This window comes from Pelecanus crispus, chromosome 12, assembly GCF_030463565.1.
Source record: "Pelecanus crispus isolate bPelCri1 chromosome 12, bPelCri1.pri, whole genome shotgun sequence".
Lineage (NCBI taxonomy): Eukaryota > Metazoa > Chordata > Aves > Pelecaniformes > Pelecanidae > Pelecanus > Pelecanus crispus.
Genome location: NC_134654.1, coordinates 12,486,704 through 12,503,160, shown reverse-complemented (window position 1 = coordinate 12,503,160; position 16,457 = coordinate 12,486,704). Strand labels below are relative to the sequence as shown.

Below are 16,457 nucleotides of genomic sequence, written 5' to 3'. Positions count from 1 at the left end.
CCAAGTTTCCAGTATTCATCTTTGTGCTCACTTGCAAATGCTCAAAGCTGTTTTTATTGATTACTGACAGCGGTTAGAGTATCCTATATCGCTGTAAGATTGGCAGAGTGTTTACTCCATGGAGTGAGCAAATTGCAGTTCTATCTCTATTTGTTACACTTGGGTTGTGACAGCCAGAGCTTTGTACCTGGAGCAGAAAGGCTCCCACAGTGCACTAGCAGTCTTCTGCTTCTCTTCTGTTGTGTTCAAGAGTATCTTTGTGCAGGTCTGCTCCCTGTCCTGTTCTTTTTCTGTGTGTTTCAGTCTTGCAGGAAGGTTGTTTTGTAAGGAAATGAGAGCCATTCCCATGGACAGCCTGATGTCTAGTCAGCTTTCAGGAAAAAACCCCACATGGTTCTTGCATATGGTGCCGCTGACAGCTGGACCTGAATTAGGGTAAAAGTCAGCTTTTCTAGCTGTCCTCTTTCCACTGGAGTATTGCTTCCAGAGCTCTGCTTGGTGTGGACTTTAACTCTTCATTCATGTAATTCATGAACTTTAATACTTCATTTAATGACTACCCTGGGAAAATTATATTTCTTGCTGCTAGGCAGTCTTTTCCTGATAGCCTTGCCAACATTTTCCCTTAGTGCTGGTTCTGTTAGTCCTGGCTCTAGCCCCTGATGTATTACAGTTTTCTTAATGTTTGTGTCTTTCATTCGTTAAAAGATCCTGGAGCCTTTTGATGGATGAGGCTGTAAATCATGACAAGGCCAGGGGTTCCCTGTTGTTTGACTACTGGGATGTTAAGTAGGAAAGAAGTTCAGTCAAAATTGGGTGTCATTTTCCTTCCAGGAGTAAAAACTTCTTGGTAAGCATGTTTTTTTCAGCTGTGGCACATCAATAAATAGTCATGAGGCTAAAAATGCTAAACTAAGGTAGTTTAGGGAATACTTTTTTGTATGGAAGTTTATGGTGAACTTGCCACTCTGCTTTTTTTTTTTTCTCTCCTCCCCTTTGCCCCCGCAATCTTCGCTTGAAAAGCATTTGATGTAATAAACCAGAAAACTCAGAGAGAGTTGCTGTTTGAGCAGCTTGACATCCTGGAGAGAGTCCTTCATAGACAAGTGGCAGTAGCATGTCCTGTTGGACAGTCTGACTGTATCTGAATGTGGCTGTGGATGAATTTTGTCGGCATATTTGTAGGAAATCACTTGAAACACTTGAACTGTGACTTGTGAAAGGGGCAGCAACACCTCTGCCTTGGCGGGGAATGCTGAGGTTCTTGCACATGTCTGTTGGACACCCTCTGCTCTTGACCTATCAAAAATGGGCTTCCCCTGCCTGCCCATAAAGTATGTGCTGCTTGTGTCTGTGCTGCCTGTAGGGCAATAAAAGGGAAGAGTTTTTTTTTTTTCTTTTGCCTTCACCTGTAGAGGAGGTGATCCTAAGTCCTTACACGTGAGGTTCAGTTGCTTTTATTCAGGTCTGCTTTGATGGCAGTAGCAAAAAAATAAAATAAAATTAAAAAAAAAAAAACAAAACAAAAAAACTCACCACCCAAGAAACCAAACTGAAAACCCAAACCCTCCAGCAGGCTGCAGCAAGAGCTGGGCTGAGCCTGGTGGTGCCAAGAAATTGGAGTATATTCCTAGGTTTTATCATCTGTGAGTTCTCTTGTTTGTGAACAGACCATGGGATGACTCTTCAGTTTTAGGCAGTGAAGTATTTCAAGGGCATGAAAAGCTGGCTCTTGTCACTACTTGCTTGATTTGTTATGGAAAATCTACTACAGGGTTTTTCTGCTAAATCACCAGAACTTGAAAAGTTTGCTTTGCAGTTAACTTTGTTCTCTCCGCTCAAACTCTAAATAATAGATATGAAAGGTTTATTAAGCAAATAAGTAAAACTCTCAGGGCTGTGAATTCAATGTCCCATAAGAAATATCTGAAGCCAATCACTTGCCAAACTGAACAAGTCAGGTATTACAGTTCAGAGAAAACAAATGATTATTTTGTTTATAGGCTTTCACATCAGGATGGGGGGGAGACTATTATCATCTCTGAGGGGGAAAAATGATTCTTGAAATAAATGTTTTTGCCCTGCCAGTAAGGCAATTTTATTTGTTCTTCTTATGCTTAGGTGCTTTTCTTGAATATTGCAGTAACAGGCACAACAGGCAGGTAGAAATGCAAACCCTTTAAATTCAGAAGAACTTTTTCTGTATCTGAAGGCTGCCTTGGATGGGATGTCTCATTTGTACTTAAGTCAGTTGCTGCATCTTTAATATTACAGTGTGCTCCATAATGCATATGTAGTTCTTCTAGGGAGAATTAACCTGGAATGACACTGTAGAGCAGATAGGCCAGGATGTGTCCACTCATAAATCCTGTGTAGCATTTTGCTTTAAGTAGCTAACAAATCTATACCAACATAGTGCCTTTCCTTTTTAAGTGGACAGCTGGGCCTAGTTCTGGGTTAAGTGATAGCTTGTGGGAGGAGAAGCTCTTTATTTAAGACTTAATAGTTAAAAGATGAAGGTTTTTATCTCTTTTCATCTCCTTCCTTATGCATGAGGCTTATCCAGTAATATTAATGTTTTACTGTTGAAGCATGTTGCTGATAAATGAAGATCAAGTCTCAAGAAATGAGTTTTTAAACCCAGCAAATGACAAGTACTTAATAGAGTGAGGTTTTGAAGTGTTCTAGAAACCAATGAAATCCTGCCTAAAAACTCAGCAAACTGAGTGAAAGGAAGTAGAAGATGGAAGCAGCTTTCCCCTTTAGTAGGGACCATGTTTTGTCACTGGTTGTTAGAAAATACCTTCCTGCACAACCTTCCTGCAACTGGGAGCAAAGACTTACTCAAAATGGTGATAACCTCTGTCCCTAAGTGTTTTACCTTCCTTACTCCCTTCTAAAGTGCTTACTAGGAACTCTGTTTTGTTTGTGAACCTATGAGTCTATGTGGTCTTTTGATTTTTTTTTCCTCTTCTGGGGTACCTTTATTTTCTGAAATTTTGCTCAAGTACAAAAGAAATCTGTCTGCGTGTCTAGGAACGGCTAGATTACTTTCCCTGTTTGTGAAGAACACAGTTTGGCAAGTCAAGAGCACTGGTTTTCTTAGTGATGCTAAAGGTGGGGAGACTCAGACTGGAAGCATTTCTATGATCTTCTTGATGTCTGTGGCATAAAAGAGGCTTGGATATGAAATACCCTCAATTTTGTGAAAACAAAATGTCCTCTGTTGGTTTTTGTTTGTTGTTTATCCATAACTCCTTTAATATTTCAAAAAAGCCACAAAGGACTGACAGATTACAAGTTGCATGAAATATCAAAGTAATTATTTACACTTCCATGGTTCTTTGTGCAGACATGAAACAATAAATACCCATAAAGTCTCAGAAGTGACACTTATACAGCGGGGGATTCACAATTTCTTATGTGCTAGGGTTTGCTTCTCCTGCTTGTAACTTTATGCTAATACGTGATATTCCTGCATTTGGTTTTAAGTAAGCTCCAAAGATGTAACTGTCTATAAAGCAGTGTCTGCTGGAAGCCAAACGTAGGTGGGATGCTGCAGCTCATCTGTCTGGAGTTGACTGTGGGGCAGGAGGGAACAGCCTTTTGTTGCAGAGCCTTTGGTGATCACTGAATTTTGGTGGTGCACATGGCTGTTGCCATGGGTGACTTGTGGAGAGCCAGCTTCTACTCTGTAAACTGCTGGGCTGTCTAACTCATTGTAGTGATGTGGCTTTCTTCCCTGACCTGCCCCAAAAAACTGGGACAATAGCGGCTTCTCACTCCAGGCAACTGCGTGTCAGGCACAAAATGGCTTGTTCTGTCTGGCTTGTGTTCTGCAGGGAGATGAGGTTATTGCAGAATCATGAAACACTTGGGTTTAAATCCTAGAGTCCCTCTCACTCTCAAACGAGATTCAAATACCTTGTTTCTTAAAATGTCCTACAGAATTTTATTGCTGTGTTAGCAGAACAAATCTTGTGTGTTGTGTGGAGTTTTTTGTTTTCTAAATTTACTGTCCTAAATTACTGAAGGGTCAGTGTCTAATGAGAAGAGGGATAGGATGCAGGATTACATGAATGCAAGAATTCATGTGTGGGCACTCATGTCACTTTTAAGTTTAGCAGGTCTCTGGCTAAACTGTGCCACAGTGTTTAAAATGTCATGGTTGAACCTAAATGGTTGTAATGCACTGTCTTTTAAACAGAGAGAACATGAGCTCGAGGAAGGAGATGTTGGAACGAGCTTGACTCGAGAGAATGCTGGGAGGAAGGAGGGTGAAAAGAGAGAGATGATTACCCCGGCTCTGAGAGAAGCACTCACAAAACAAGGTGAGGTTCTGTGAAGACCAGATGGTAGACCAGGCTTTGAAGTCTTAGTGGTAGACTTCTAACAGAACAAGTGGAAGATGGTGTTCCTTATGTTAAAGATACGGCTCTGCACTCTTAGTCATGGTAGGCTCTACCCAGAGGCAGGGGCTGTTTGTACCTCATTGTTCCAGGGGAAGAAGCTAAAGTTAGGTAATGCATCTGTGTGATGCATGCTATAATGTGTGGAGAGTGTATCAAGAGTTTGCAGGGTTTAATGTATCTGCTAAGATACATTGAGAGAGAAGGTGATAGTCCCACATGCCTCTAGCTCCCACAGTGTAGGTTTTTCAATATTTAAGGATCAGCTTTGTGTCTGTTTTGCATCTTAGTCCCTTGCTTTTATTTCAGTTTCAAACTCTGATTTTGTTACTTAAACTTTATTTCCAGAAAAGGAAGTAGTTCAAACTAACTGTAACAATCCACTAGATGATTAGATCAGCAGTTCTCCTGTGAGCTGTAGAGAACAGTTTTAATGAACTTAATGCCTTTTTTAAAACAAAGGGCAAGCATGAGAAAAGCCAGACTGACAACCTTGCAGTTCAGAAGCCTCAGTCCTGAGTGGCAGAGCCAGGAGAAGGGTGATGTGAGCTCCCCTATGCTGCTCAGTTGGAGACTAAAGGCAGTTTAGTCTCATTTCTTTTATTTCTTAGGATGAGAGTGTGCTCAGTTTTCTTGCCTGCTAAATCGTTAGTATCTCTCCTGATGCTTCTGTGAAGGCACTTCTGGTTATTGCAGTGGAGGCACCTTGCTACAGAGCTGGGCTCTGAAGTTCTAACTATGTTCTGTGTGAGTCCAGCAGCTGTGGGATCCCAGCACCTTTGCTCCCCAGGATCTCAGCTGTTCTCTGGCCTGAGCTTTTGTAGGTGACCGGTGTTGCGTTCTGCCCGTCAACTCTGACGTGTTTGGTCATTGGGTTTTTTCATTAACCTTAGCACAACTATAAAATAAAGAGCCAATCTTTAAATTTGTAGTCTGAAGGAATAAAGCAAAGGCTTAGCAAAGAGTGTCAGTGACTTTGCCTCCTCTTCATGTCCATTGTGGTGTGCTGCTGGCTGGGACCAGTGGAGGGATTGTAGGAGGCTGGTTCAATACATCTTTCAGCTTTGATTCTGAAGGCTGTAATGTGGTGGCAGTTACACTGCACTGTAATGCAGAACAGCTGGAGCACTGTTACAGCCTTTTATTTTTATTTATTCATTTATTTAGTTATTACTGTCTGTTTGATCCAGAAGTCTAATTGTTCTGTCTGCCTGCGAGGGTGTTTGGAGGACAGGTGGATTTGGCTAGCAGGGCTAGGGGAGTGGGCTGCTGGGGGAGTGGGCTGCTGGAAGCATGGCTGTCTGGAAATGGGCAGTGGGGAGGTGAGCATGCTTGTCTGCTCTTTTGAGAGGTTAAAGGGGCCACTGACTTTATGGAAGGGTGCACTAAGTCCCCCTGACATCTCAGGTTTTGTTTTGGGACACAAGAACCCTAGAAGGTGTGTGGAGACTGCCTGTGGCACTGACTTCTGAGAGGGGAGTAGTGTGTTGTTCTCAGTACACTGCTCTGGCTTTTTTGTGGTGCAGGGCCCTGTTGTGCTGTGGTAGTCCCAGTTGTGTTTTGCACTGGCTCGCTTTCAGACCCAGGCTGCATTCATTCAGGTTTGGGGAACGAATGAATGAAACAGTACCTTTCTAATGGTATATAAAAAGTGGTCATTTGAAAAATGAAAACGGTGCTGGAGGGAAGGTCACCTTCCTACCATAATTTTTTTGACACAAAGGCAAGCTCCCCCAAGAACTCAGATTTCCTTGTGATGTTCCAGGGACAGAAATTCGTTATCCAGATAAGTAGGTATGTATTTCTCTCTTCCTTTGACATTCAGGATAGTACCAGCATTGGATCAACTAGTAGGATCTACTTACTTAAATCTGCAGTTTCAAAGACTTAGACTATTGTGTCTGTATCCTTACAGTTACAACTGCCTCTTGCTGGCACAGCCTTCCCCTCCTTTCCTCTGCTACTCATGTAATTCTTTAATGGTCACTCAACAGTGGGGAAGAGAAGCTGCCTTTCTTTTTTTCACGTCATATAATATTTTTTTCTACAAATAACACACCAAGACAGGCTTATGTGGCAATAAAACAACTCCCTCCTTCCCTCAGCAGCATTCCCCCCAAAATAACAAGTGCAATGTAGTCAAAAGGTAATCTAATTTATTTAGCAACAACTGATTGCTTTGGGTGTAGGTTCTGTGTCTTTTCAAGATTATCCCTGAGGGCATAATTAGCCCAAGAGAAGTAAAAACTAGTACTTGTGATTCAGGAGAAAGCTGTTCTTTTAAATTGTAGTTGCATAACAGAAGTTTGCCTTTGAACAGCATCTTGTCAGACTATTGTAATGCTTGCCTTTTTTGTTTTGGTTCACCTTCAGACAAACTTACCTTCCTGTAGGTAAACTGAATATTGCTTAAACAATGGTTGTATTTTAGCACTGGCATTGAATTTCAGCTAAATATAACCTCAGCTATTGGGTTATATAGGGTAGTTGCCTGGTTGCAAATACCTTTATAAAAGATGATCTGTAATAGTCGCTTTTTAAAGTCGTAGCCCATCTTGTGTTGTGAGAAAATGTTGATTCCCTTTCCATCACTGTTCAGGCTTGCATAAACAAATACAGCACAAACTCAGTGCCTCTAAGTAACGAATACAGCTGGAGAGAGGGAGAGGCTGACAGTTGAAGTACTTGGCTCTGTTATATTTGCAGTGGTACCATTTTGCTGTGTTAATGCTTCAGTAATTTCATCTGTTTAGGTAGAAGTCATGAAATAAACTGAAAATAGAAGCAAAATTTCATGTTAATGTCTCCTGTGGTGATTAGTAGATACAGCCTAACGTGTTCCCATTTGCTTTCTGCAGTTTCTTGTAGATGGTTGAAACTATCCCTGCTGGGCTAAAAGGTTTTTTTGCTTGGACTGGGTACCAGGAGGATTTTGTACATAGTGAAGTCTGCCTTTCCAGAGCTCCTAATTGTTGGGCCCTTCACTGATTTTTCAGGAAGTGCATTTAAATCCTTCTTTAGCTTTAGAGGGAGTCTCAAGCTGCTGTTTTAATAGGAAAGCTGCTCTAAAAAAAAAAAAAAAAAAACAACCAACCCCCCCCCCCCCGTGAATCCATGGGGGTTCTTTCAGTGTCCCCTGTATCAGCTATGCTTATTTTATGAGTACAAAAATACTGATTATCTTTTACAGTTTCCTGCTGCTATAAAGTCAGTACAGCAGTAGTGCAAAGACCTGTGCTCTGTTTGGGTTGTTAACCATCATTAGTCTTCACTGCTCTTTGATTTGCCAAATGTTTTATTGATAGTGATGGTCAGACTGAAAGCCAAACAAATTGTCATGCTGAATACAAAAGAAAAGGCTGGCAATTGGGGGAATCGTGCTTATACTGCAGTTAACTTCTCAAAATATTCGGAGGTCAAAGGTGATGTTGCACAGTGACAGCCGGTTTCATCCCTATCAAGTTACAGTTGTATTTAGCAGAGCTTCAGGTTGTCTTTTGCTTCTCTTAAATGTGCAGGAATAAAACAGAGGAAAAACAAACTCAAAACCCTGAAGAGCGGATCATTTGCTTAAGAGACTCCAAGGACCTGGGTTTCTTAAACTGCTCATACCATATATTTCTGACATACTATTTGTTTTGTTCTTTTCTACTGTAGCACTACTACATACAACTGTGCTTTTTGTGGTAGGCAACACAGTGGGAATGGATTAATGATACCCAAAGACTGACCCCACCGACATTGTATAAATTATTCTGTTTTGTCTCTGCTACCACAGGTTTGCTGCAGTCCAGTTGGATTGTTCTGTCTTTACTGGTTAAGTGAGCCTACAATTTAGCACCAGGGTGTCCAGGATACCTCTATTTTACTTGTATCTAAAGGCAACTGGTGTTATGAGACATCTTGTATCTGAAATAGTATGGGCTGCTTCAGTAACTGCTTGTTTTTATGCTTTGACTTCATGGTTGATAGAAAGACATGCTTTGATCTATGTTTTTCAGTGCGTATGGGCAATCAGGAGGCTGACTTCAGAAAAAAAATATTGAAGACTGGGCTTTTTCAAGTGTTTACCAAACTTGTTTGAGAATATTTTTTTAAAAGTACTTGGTGGTTTTTGCTGTCCATTCTTGGACTGAGGTTTCCAGTGCCTGCAGCTCTGAGCTCACCATCTCAGCTGGCTCACTGTGCTGAGTTTTTTGAGCGTCTGGACTTTGGAAATGAGATCCACTGTGAAAAGATGTTGCACAGAGTTTGATGCTGCTGGATATATACTCTTGCAGGCTGTGCGCTAAAATGTTTGCATGCATCTTTGGGATTTGGCATTCTTTATGTATAGCTATTAAACTCCAGGTGGCACTAGCAGCTCACAGCTGGGTCAGGGATTAATAACACTGGTGCAGTCCCTGAAATGTACCACAGAATGCAAATACTGGCCATGGGAAGGTTAAAAATTAGTTTGCAAAATAGAAAATTATCTTAGTAAGCAGAATAAAAACAGTGACCAAAACCAGACAGCTAAGCCTACTAAACTTTCTTGCAGTTCCTTAGAAAATGTCTGTATAAACAGCAAATACACAGTTAAAGGGGAAGAATCCAGGCAGCAGAAGATGCTGAAGTCCCATAGTGTGGAAGCTGCCAAGAGCTGGTGGTGAGCTGACTGCAATACTAATTCGCTAGTGCAGATATAGCAGCTTATCAGGAGCAGAGTAGATGGGGAAAACTTGGTTTTCTGATTTTTCCATTGTGTAGCTACTGGAGCCGGTGGAATTACCCCATGTATAATAGAGGAAAATAAGCATAAATGCATTTGTATTAGAAGTGCATCCTTTTTTTTTTTTTTAGGTTTTGGAAGGGCTTTGGAAAGTATTGGTCTTTGAAATTAACTCTTAAACTGGTACAAAATACAAGATATATTCAGGCAAGGGTAAAATTTGCTGTCCTTTCTTTATAACATGACACTCTACACAAGCATGGGGACAATTCATACAAATGGGAATGTGGAGAAAGAAATGTGCCTGGAATGACTGAAAAAGAGAGACTCAATAAAACACAAACAAAAAAAGAGATCTTGTCTGTAGCAGCTTGTACTTCTGTCTCTTACTCTTTATGTATTCATTCTGGGTACTTGAGGAAGATGGTTGTACAGGCTGGCTGCCTTCTTCCACTAAAACTTTTCAGCCAAAGTTGACACTGATGTACCGTTCTTAAAGATGTTAAGTTCCTGCAGGTTTCTTGAGAATTCTCCTATGAATAAAGAGAGACTGAAGCTCTTTTCCTCCTCACTGAATGATATGACCTCTGAGTTATGACCCACCCTGTTTGGACAGCTGGTTACTGTCAGTTGGCAAGGATGAGATTCTAGGCTAGGCATGCGTTTGCTGTCTCCTGCCCAGCCATCAGCCCAGTCAAAATAGGTAGGAGATGCAAGGGGAGCTGGAGATATGAGACAGGGCTACAGAAGGCACTGAAGGGACCCGAAGATCCTCTATGGGAGAATAGGTGAGTGTGAGGGGAAAGCCCAGGGTCCTGACAATGGAGCTGTTGCTTTGGCCCTAGCAGTGGAGCTGAGGCAGTGCAGGGCATATGTTTGTGGGGAAACTGGTTCTTCTGTGAGACAGCTGGTTCAAGAGTCCCATCATGTCTCTTTTTTTTTTTTTTTTTTTTCCTGCTTGCTTTACAGCCTGAATGTGAGTTGCATGTGCTCTCCTCCTCAGTGGAGCTTGTGTCTTCCCAACCTCCCAGATGGAGGCATAGGGATCCTTTTGCTATTCAGAACATTTGAGGGACTTTTACCTTGCAGGTCTATATCTTGGATGTAGTGCCTGAGAGCAGTTGGAAGGTGACTTCTGGAGATGGATGGTTAGTTCTGTTTTCTTAAGATTGTTCTGGTGGATGGTGATGGATGTTTGCTTGCCAAGCCCAAAGATCCATTTTTAGGCATAGGGGAGCAGCTGTTCTTCTCTTGGGATGGCAAAGCTAATGTGGAAGTTAATGTAACTACTTGGGCTGAGGAATGGACATCTTTTCTCCATCTTGCTTTGGGTGAGAGGAGGTCTCAAGAGCTTGACGTTGATTTGGGGAATGGATTAAAATGGGATGGGCTGCTGCATTGTTGATACCCATGGCCTCACTTCTATAAGATATTCTTTGCTGTGGCTGCTACTAGTGGAGGTCACCAACATGATGTGTTCATGGCAAACATTTAGCAGTAACTCGGCAAATGGTCTGGCTTACCATGTTACTCTTTGTCAAAGGTGCCAGGTACAAAAAGGCTTTTCTTTTGGTTTTTCTTCAGTACTAGTTGATGTAGGTAACAATATCAGTTGTCTTTGGCTGTTTTTATCAAATCCATAGTTAGACAAGAAATTATGCACTTGAATATTGGAAGTTTTACATTCCTACTGCCCAGGCAATTCCATGCTGCAAAGGAAGAGGTGCTCTTGGATTAAAATGGACATCTGGGTTTAAGTGGAAAGCCAGATTTTAAGAATTTTTTAGGTCTTTTATGATCAGCTATGTTGAAGCTGGAATTTATTTATTGCTACTGACATTCTGTTTTAGGGTGGTTTCGAGGATTCCCGGGGAAAGAATGGCACGCACACACAGACTATCTAGCAGCACAAAAGACTTCATTAACTACACTACAAGCATTTAGCAAAGCAATAGTCTTACTGACCTGAGGACTGTAAGGAAGATGGTCCATCCGTACAATCTTGTGCCGTCTTGCACTGTCAAGCTCAGCCCAGTGGTCGGTAGGTGCCAGCTTTGCGTGCACGTCCCCACGGAGGCAATGGTGACCTCGCCGTACACCTGCCCACCCCTCTTCAGGAAATCCTGGTATTTATATGGCAGAGGAAACAGATTTCAACACACGTGGCCAGCAAGTGCTGAAAACACGCCTTGGTTGCAACAAAGGGAGCGTATGGCGTGTGTGCCCGCTGGCCAGGCGCGCTGCACACAACATAGTCATCCCGTCTATTGGTTCATGGGCTTTGTTCACGTGGCATATTACCATAATTCAGAAGTCACGTATCGACTATGCTTAAGCCAATAACAGGGTGCTTGCAAAGCAAGCAAAATAGTGAGCTAGTATCTTCACAGCTGCACATCCTCCCTAACATTTCTCAGTTTTTTATCTCTATGGTCAGCATTTCAAACAATAAATTATCTGTCTCTTGTGCTAACTGCATTCCGTGTGTCTCTACTTCTCACCCAGTGTCCATCCATGGACCAAAATTCCATCTTTTAACCCTTCTGTACACACATTCCCACCCTTGAACTTTGCCAGTCTTATTTTCTTGATACTAGGTTAGGTTTGGTTTGCCTGTTGAAGTAGCTGTATTTCTTTCATTAACCTTAGTAGGCTTTCACTATGTATTAAAAATGTTCAAGATATTCTTTGTTTTGTGTACTATGAGAAGGATCTGAAGCAGCATTGCAGCAGCTCCACTGAAAGGCCAAACTTTCCATCCATTTTGGAACAACAGTATTTTTGCATACAAGGTACAGTCCTGTAATCCTTTCTCATGTCCTCACTTCTGCTTTGAGTCCATGGAAGCAAGTCCTTCTGCAAATCACAAGCCTTTTGTACTTTTTAAGAGCACTTTTCTCTTCAAAAAAAGAGAAAACCTAAAGAGTAGGTCTTGGTCGGCTTGGCAAGGGTTTCTTGAAGATTGAGCAATGCTAGGAATGAAACTGGAGGTTTCTCCTATTGTGCTTGGGCAATCTGAAAAATTCCATTGCCCAGATTTCATTTCTTTCTATTTTGGTATAAAATGCTGATATAATTTGAACAGGTTCCTTTCACCAACAGCATTTCTTGTGTTTTTTTTCTTATTAATTTTCTAGCTTTAGTCAGAACATTGTCTTTTGGGCTGACTCAAGTGCAGCAATTGTGTTACAACTTTCAAATGGTCCTTAAAGTGGTGGTGATGGATTACTGCTGTGTTGCTGACCTTCAGCTCTGGCCTTTTTAAACTGCACTCTTGCAAAGCAGCAGGAAATTGGAAACTTCTTTCCCTGTAAACATTCTCCTAGTGTGAAGTTCCCCTTTCTGCACTGAGTTTCAACTTTAACAGATAATCAGTGCTTCAAACCAGAGGGCTTTTATTTATGGATATTGCTTGATAGAACCACACTGATTTGCCAGCTGTGTATTATTCAGAAGAAAAGAGTTCTGAAAGTCATTTGAGTTTGTGAAGCATATGTGACATCAGCTTGGCTTTTACAAAGCTTATGGTGACTGTACTCTTAGAGAAGGATGGCTAAGTCTTTTTCTTGTACCTTTTGGGGATTTTTTTCAATTTCAATTTCAATCAAATTTCAATCAAAAAAAAGATTTATTCTTTTGTAATTAAATCTTTTGCTTTGTACTTTCAAAGTCTTCTGGTGAAGCAAACTTTTGGTGGTGTAGAGACCTGTACTGGAAGGTGCCTTTGGGTTTTCTTCTGGACATTTTGCTACATTGGGATAGTCAGCAATCTTTGAAAGGTGTTCTGTATGGCTGTCTGACAGATGCATTTTTTAGACTGTGCAGATATCATGATACTGCTTCTGATACAGACAGCTGTGCTTGTAGAAATTTGGTTTATCTTAACGAAATCTGTTCTGCTTTCAAAACTACAATAACAATTGCTTACATGCACGTAATTCATCCATGTTCAGGAGCTTAGAAAGACTTGTGATGTGTAGAGCACTGGTAAACTAGCAAAACCACAACCAGAATACCTTGATATCCCGGAACATGACATAGGTATATAGGTAGCAGTTTCCTGTTGCAGTAGCTGAGAGCTCAGTAGGGTCCCTCGATAAATTCTTTGAGTTTTAGAGAATGGACTTCTAAAATTACTGTTTACATGACAGAGTTGAAATGCTGCAACGTAGTTTTAAATGGTTGCAGAACCATTCGCAGAACCAATGCCTCACGCATTACGACTGCCCCTGTTAAGGAAAAAAAGGAGGGTCATTGTCATAGGTGATTCCTTCCTGCGGGGAACTGAGGGCCCAATCTGCCGTCCAGACCCATCCCACAGGGAAGTCTGCTGCCTCCCTGGGGCCCGGGTTAGGGATGTTACTAAGAAACTCCCTGATCTGGTAAGGCCCTCTGATTACTACCTGCTGCTGGTTGTACAGGTTGGCAGTGGTGAGGTTGCAGAGAGAAGTCCTAAAGCGATCAAAAGGGACTTCAGGGCACTGGGGCGATTGGTTGCAGAATTGGGAGGACAGGTATCCTCTATCCTGTCAGTGGCAGGGAAGAATGCTAAATGGAATGGGAAAACTCACCTGATTAACAAGTGGCTCAGAGGCTGGTGCCATCAGTGAAATTTTGTTTTTTTTGGTCATGGGGAGGTTTACACAGCACCGGGCCTGCTGGCAGCAGATGGAGATCAGCTGTCTCCAAAGGCGAAAAGGATTCTCGCCCATGAGTTGGCAGGACTCATTGAGAGGGCTTTAAACTAGGTTCAAAGCTGAACAGGGAGCTTCTGCTGGGACTTGGGGGGAAAAAAGGAGAGTCTACCACCTTTGGAAGAAGGGACAGGCAGCTCAGGAAGAGTACAGGGATCTTGTTACGTCATGCAGGGAGGAAATTAGAAAAGCAAAAGCCCAGCTAGAACGCAATCTGGCCACTGTTGCAAAAGATAATAAAAAATGTTTTTACAAGTTCATCAACAATAAAAAGAGAGCCAAGGAGAATCTCCGCCTTTGCTGGAGGTGGCAGGGAACGTTGTCCCTAAGGATGAGGAAAGGGCTAAGGTACTTAATGCCTTCTTTGCCTCTGTCTTTAATACCCAGACCAGTTATCCCCAGGGTTTTCAGCCCCCTGAGCTGGAAGACAGGGACAGGGAGCAGAATGGAGCCCCCATAGTCCAGGAGGAAGCAGTTAATGGCCTGCTACGCCACCTGGATGGTCACAAGTCTATGGGGCCAGATGGGATCCACCCGAGAGTACTGAGGGAGCTGGCAGAGGAGCTTGCCAAGCCATTCTCCATCATCTATCAGCAGTCCTGGTTAACAGGGAGGTCCCTGATGGCTGGAGGCTTGCCAATGTGATGCCCATCTACAAGAAGGGCTGGAAGGAGGACCTGGGGAACTACAGGCCTGTCAGCCTGACCTCAGTGCTGGGAAAGTTTATGGAGAGGTTCATCTTGAGTGTGCTCAACAGGCATGTGCAGGTCAGCCAGGGGATCGGGCCCAGCCAGCATGGGTTCATGAAAGGCAGGTCCTGCTTGACCAAGCTGGTCTCCTTCTATGACCTGGTGACCTGCCTGGTGGATGAAGGAAAGGCTGTGGATGTCATCTACCTGGACTTCAGCAAAGCCTTTAACACCGTCTCCCATAGCATTCTCCTTGGGAAGCTGGCAGGCCATGGCTTGGATGGGTGTAGTCTTTGCTGGGTAAAAAACTGTCTGGGTGGCCAATCCCAGAGAGCTGTGGTAAATGGAGTTAAGTCCAGTTGGCTGCCGGTCACGAGTGGTGTTCCCCAGGGCTCTGTTTTGGGGCCAGCCTTGTTTAATATCTTTATCAATGATCATATGATTTATCAAGGATCATCATACTGAGTGTGCCCTCAGTAAGTTTGCAGATGACACCAAACTGGGTGGGAGTGTTGATCTGCTCGAGGGTAGGATGGCCCTGCAGAGGGATCTGGACAGGCTGGACTGATGGGCTGAGACCAACTGTATGAGGTTTAACAAGGCCAAGTGCTGGGTCCTGCACTTGGGTCACAACAACCCCATGCAACGCTACAGGCTTGGGGAAGAGTGACTGGAAAGCTGCCTGGCTGAAAAGGACCTGGGGGTGTTGGCTGACAGCTGCCTGAACATGAGCCAGCAGTGTGCCCAGGTGGCCAAGAAGGCCAACAGCATCCTGGCTTGTATCAGGAATAGTGTGGCCAGCAGGAGCAGGGAAGTGATTGTCCCTCTGTACTTGGCACTGGTGAGGCTGTGTCCAGTTTTGGGCCCCTCAATACAAGAAAGACATTGAGGTGCTGGAGTGTGTTCAGAGAAGGGCAATAGAAGCTGGTGAAGGGTCTGGAGCACAGGCCTTATGAGGAGTGGCTGAGGGAACTGGGGTTGTTTAGTCTGAAGAAGAGGAGGCTGAGGGGAGACCTTATCGCTCCCTACAGCTACCTGAAAGGAGGTTGTAGTGAGGTGGGTGTTGGTCCCTTCTCCCAAGTAGTTAGTGATAGGACAAGAGGAAATGGGCTCAAGCGGGAGGTTTAGTTTGGATATTAGGAAAAATTTCTTCACGGAAAGGGTAGTCAAGCATTGAAACAGGCTGCCCAGAGAGGTGGTGGAGTCACCATCCCTGGAAGTGTTCAAAAAACAGGTAGATGTGGCACTTTGGGACATGGTTTAGTAGGCATGGTGGTGTTGGGTTGATGATTGGACTGATGATCTTAGAGGTCCTTTCCGATCTTAATGATTCCTAGTTTTTACTTTCATTATAAATAATCCATCCACCAAGCCAGGAAACATGAAATTGCTACTCTACCCTTAATTGGTTTAGTGGTGGACTTGGTAATGTTAGGTTAATGGTTGGACTGGATGATCTTAAAGGTCTTTTCCAACCTAAATGATTCTATGATTCTTTGATTTGCCTCAGACAATGGAGCAGTCACCATCTGCAGTGCTGGCTGTCTCTTTAGTTAAAAGTCTGTGGTCTATTAAACTCCAGTTGGATTGTTAGGGCAAGCAGTCACCAAACGTTTATCAGCCTAGTGTTATTGCCTGATAACACTCATTTCACCCAAAGGCCTGTTTAAAAGCTTAACTCATGTCTTATTATAGTTAAAAATGACAGTTTCAGTGAAGTCTGGCAGGCTTCTAGGTCATTCAAAATTTATCATCTAGAGCAAGATCAACTAACACACAGACTTCTGAATAGATCTTCTTATGCCTCTAGTCAGGAGTTGAGCTGATTACTTTGAGCTTGCTTATTGTTTAAGGAATCCTTTGAATATTGGGCTGTAGAAATAATAAATGGATTGGTTTTGTTCAGGCTTAGTATCTGAAGATACCTAGGGACTGTGAGGAGAGTCCCATCAAG

General features: G+C 42.8%; 1 protein-coding gene across 1 annotated transcript in view; it reads left to right on the top strand.

Annotated features, from left to right (window-relative positions):
* Nucleotides 1-16,457, top strand: part of LOC104023982 (S-adenosyl-L-methionine-dependent tRNA 4-demethylwyosine synthase TYW1) — a 115,306-nt gene that overhangs the window by 14,609 nt on the left and 84,240 nt on the right. The window contains exon 7 of the mRNA XM_075719762.1: nt 4,208-4,331. Coding sequence (XP_075575877.1) covers nt 4,208-4,331 — 124 coding nt within the window. The remainder of the gene's footprint in view (nt 1-4,207; nt 4,332-16,457) is intronic.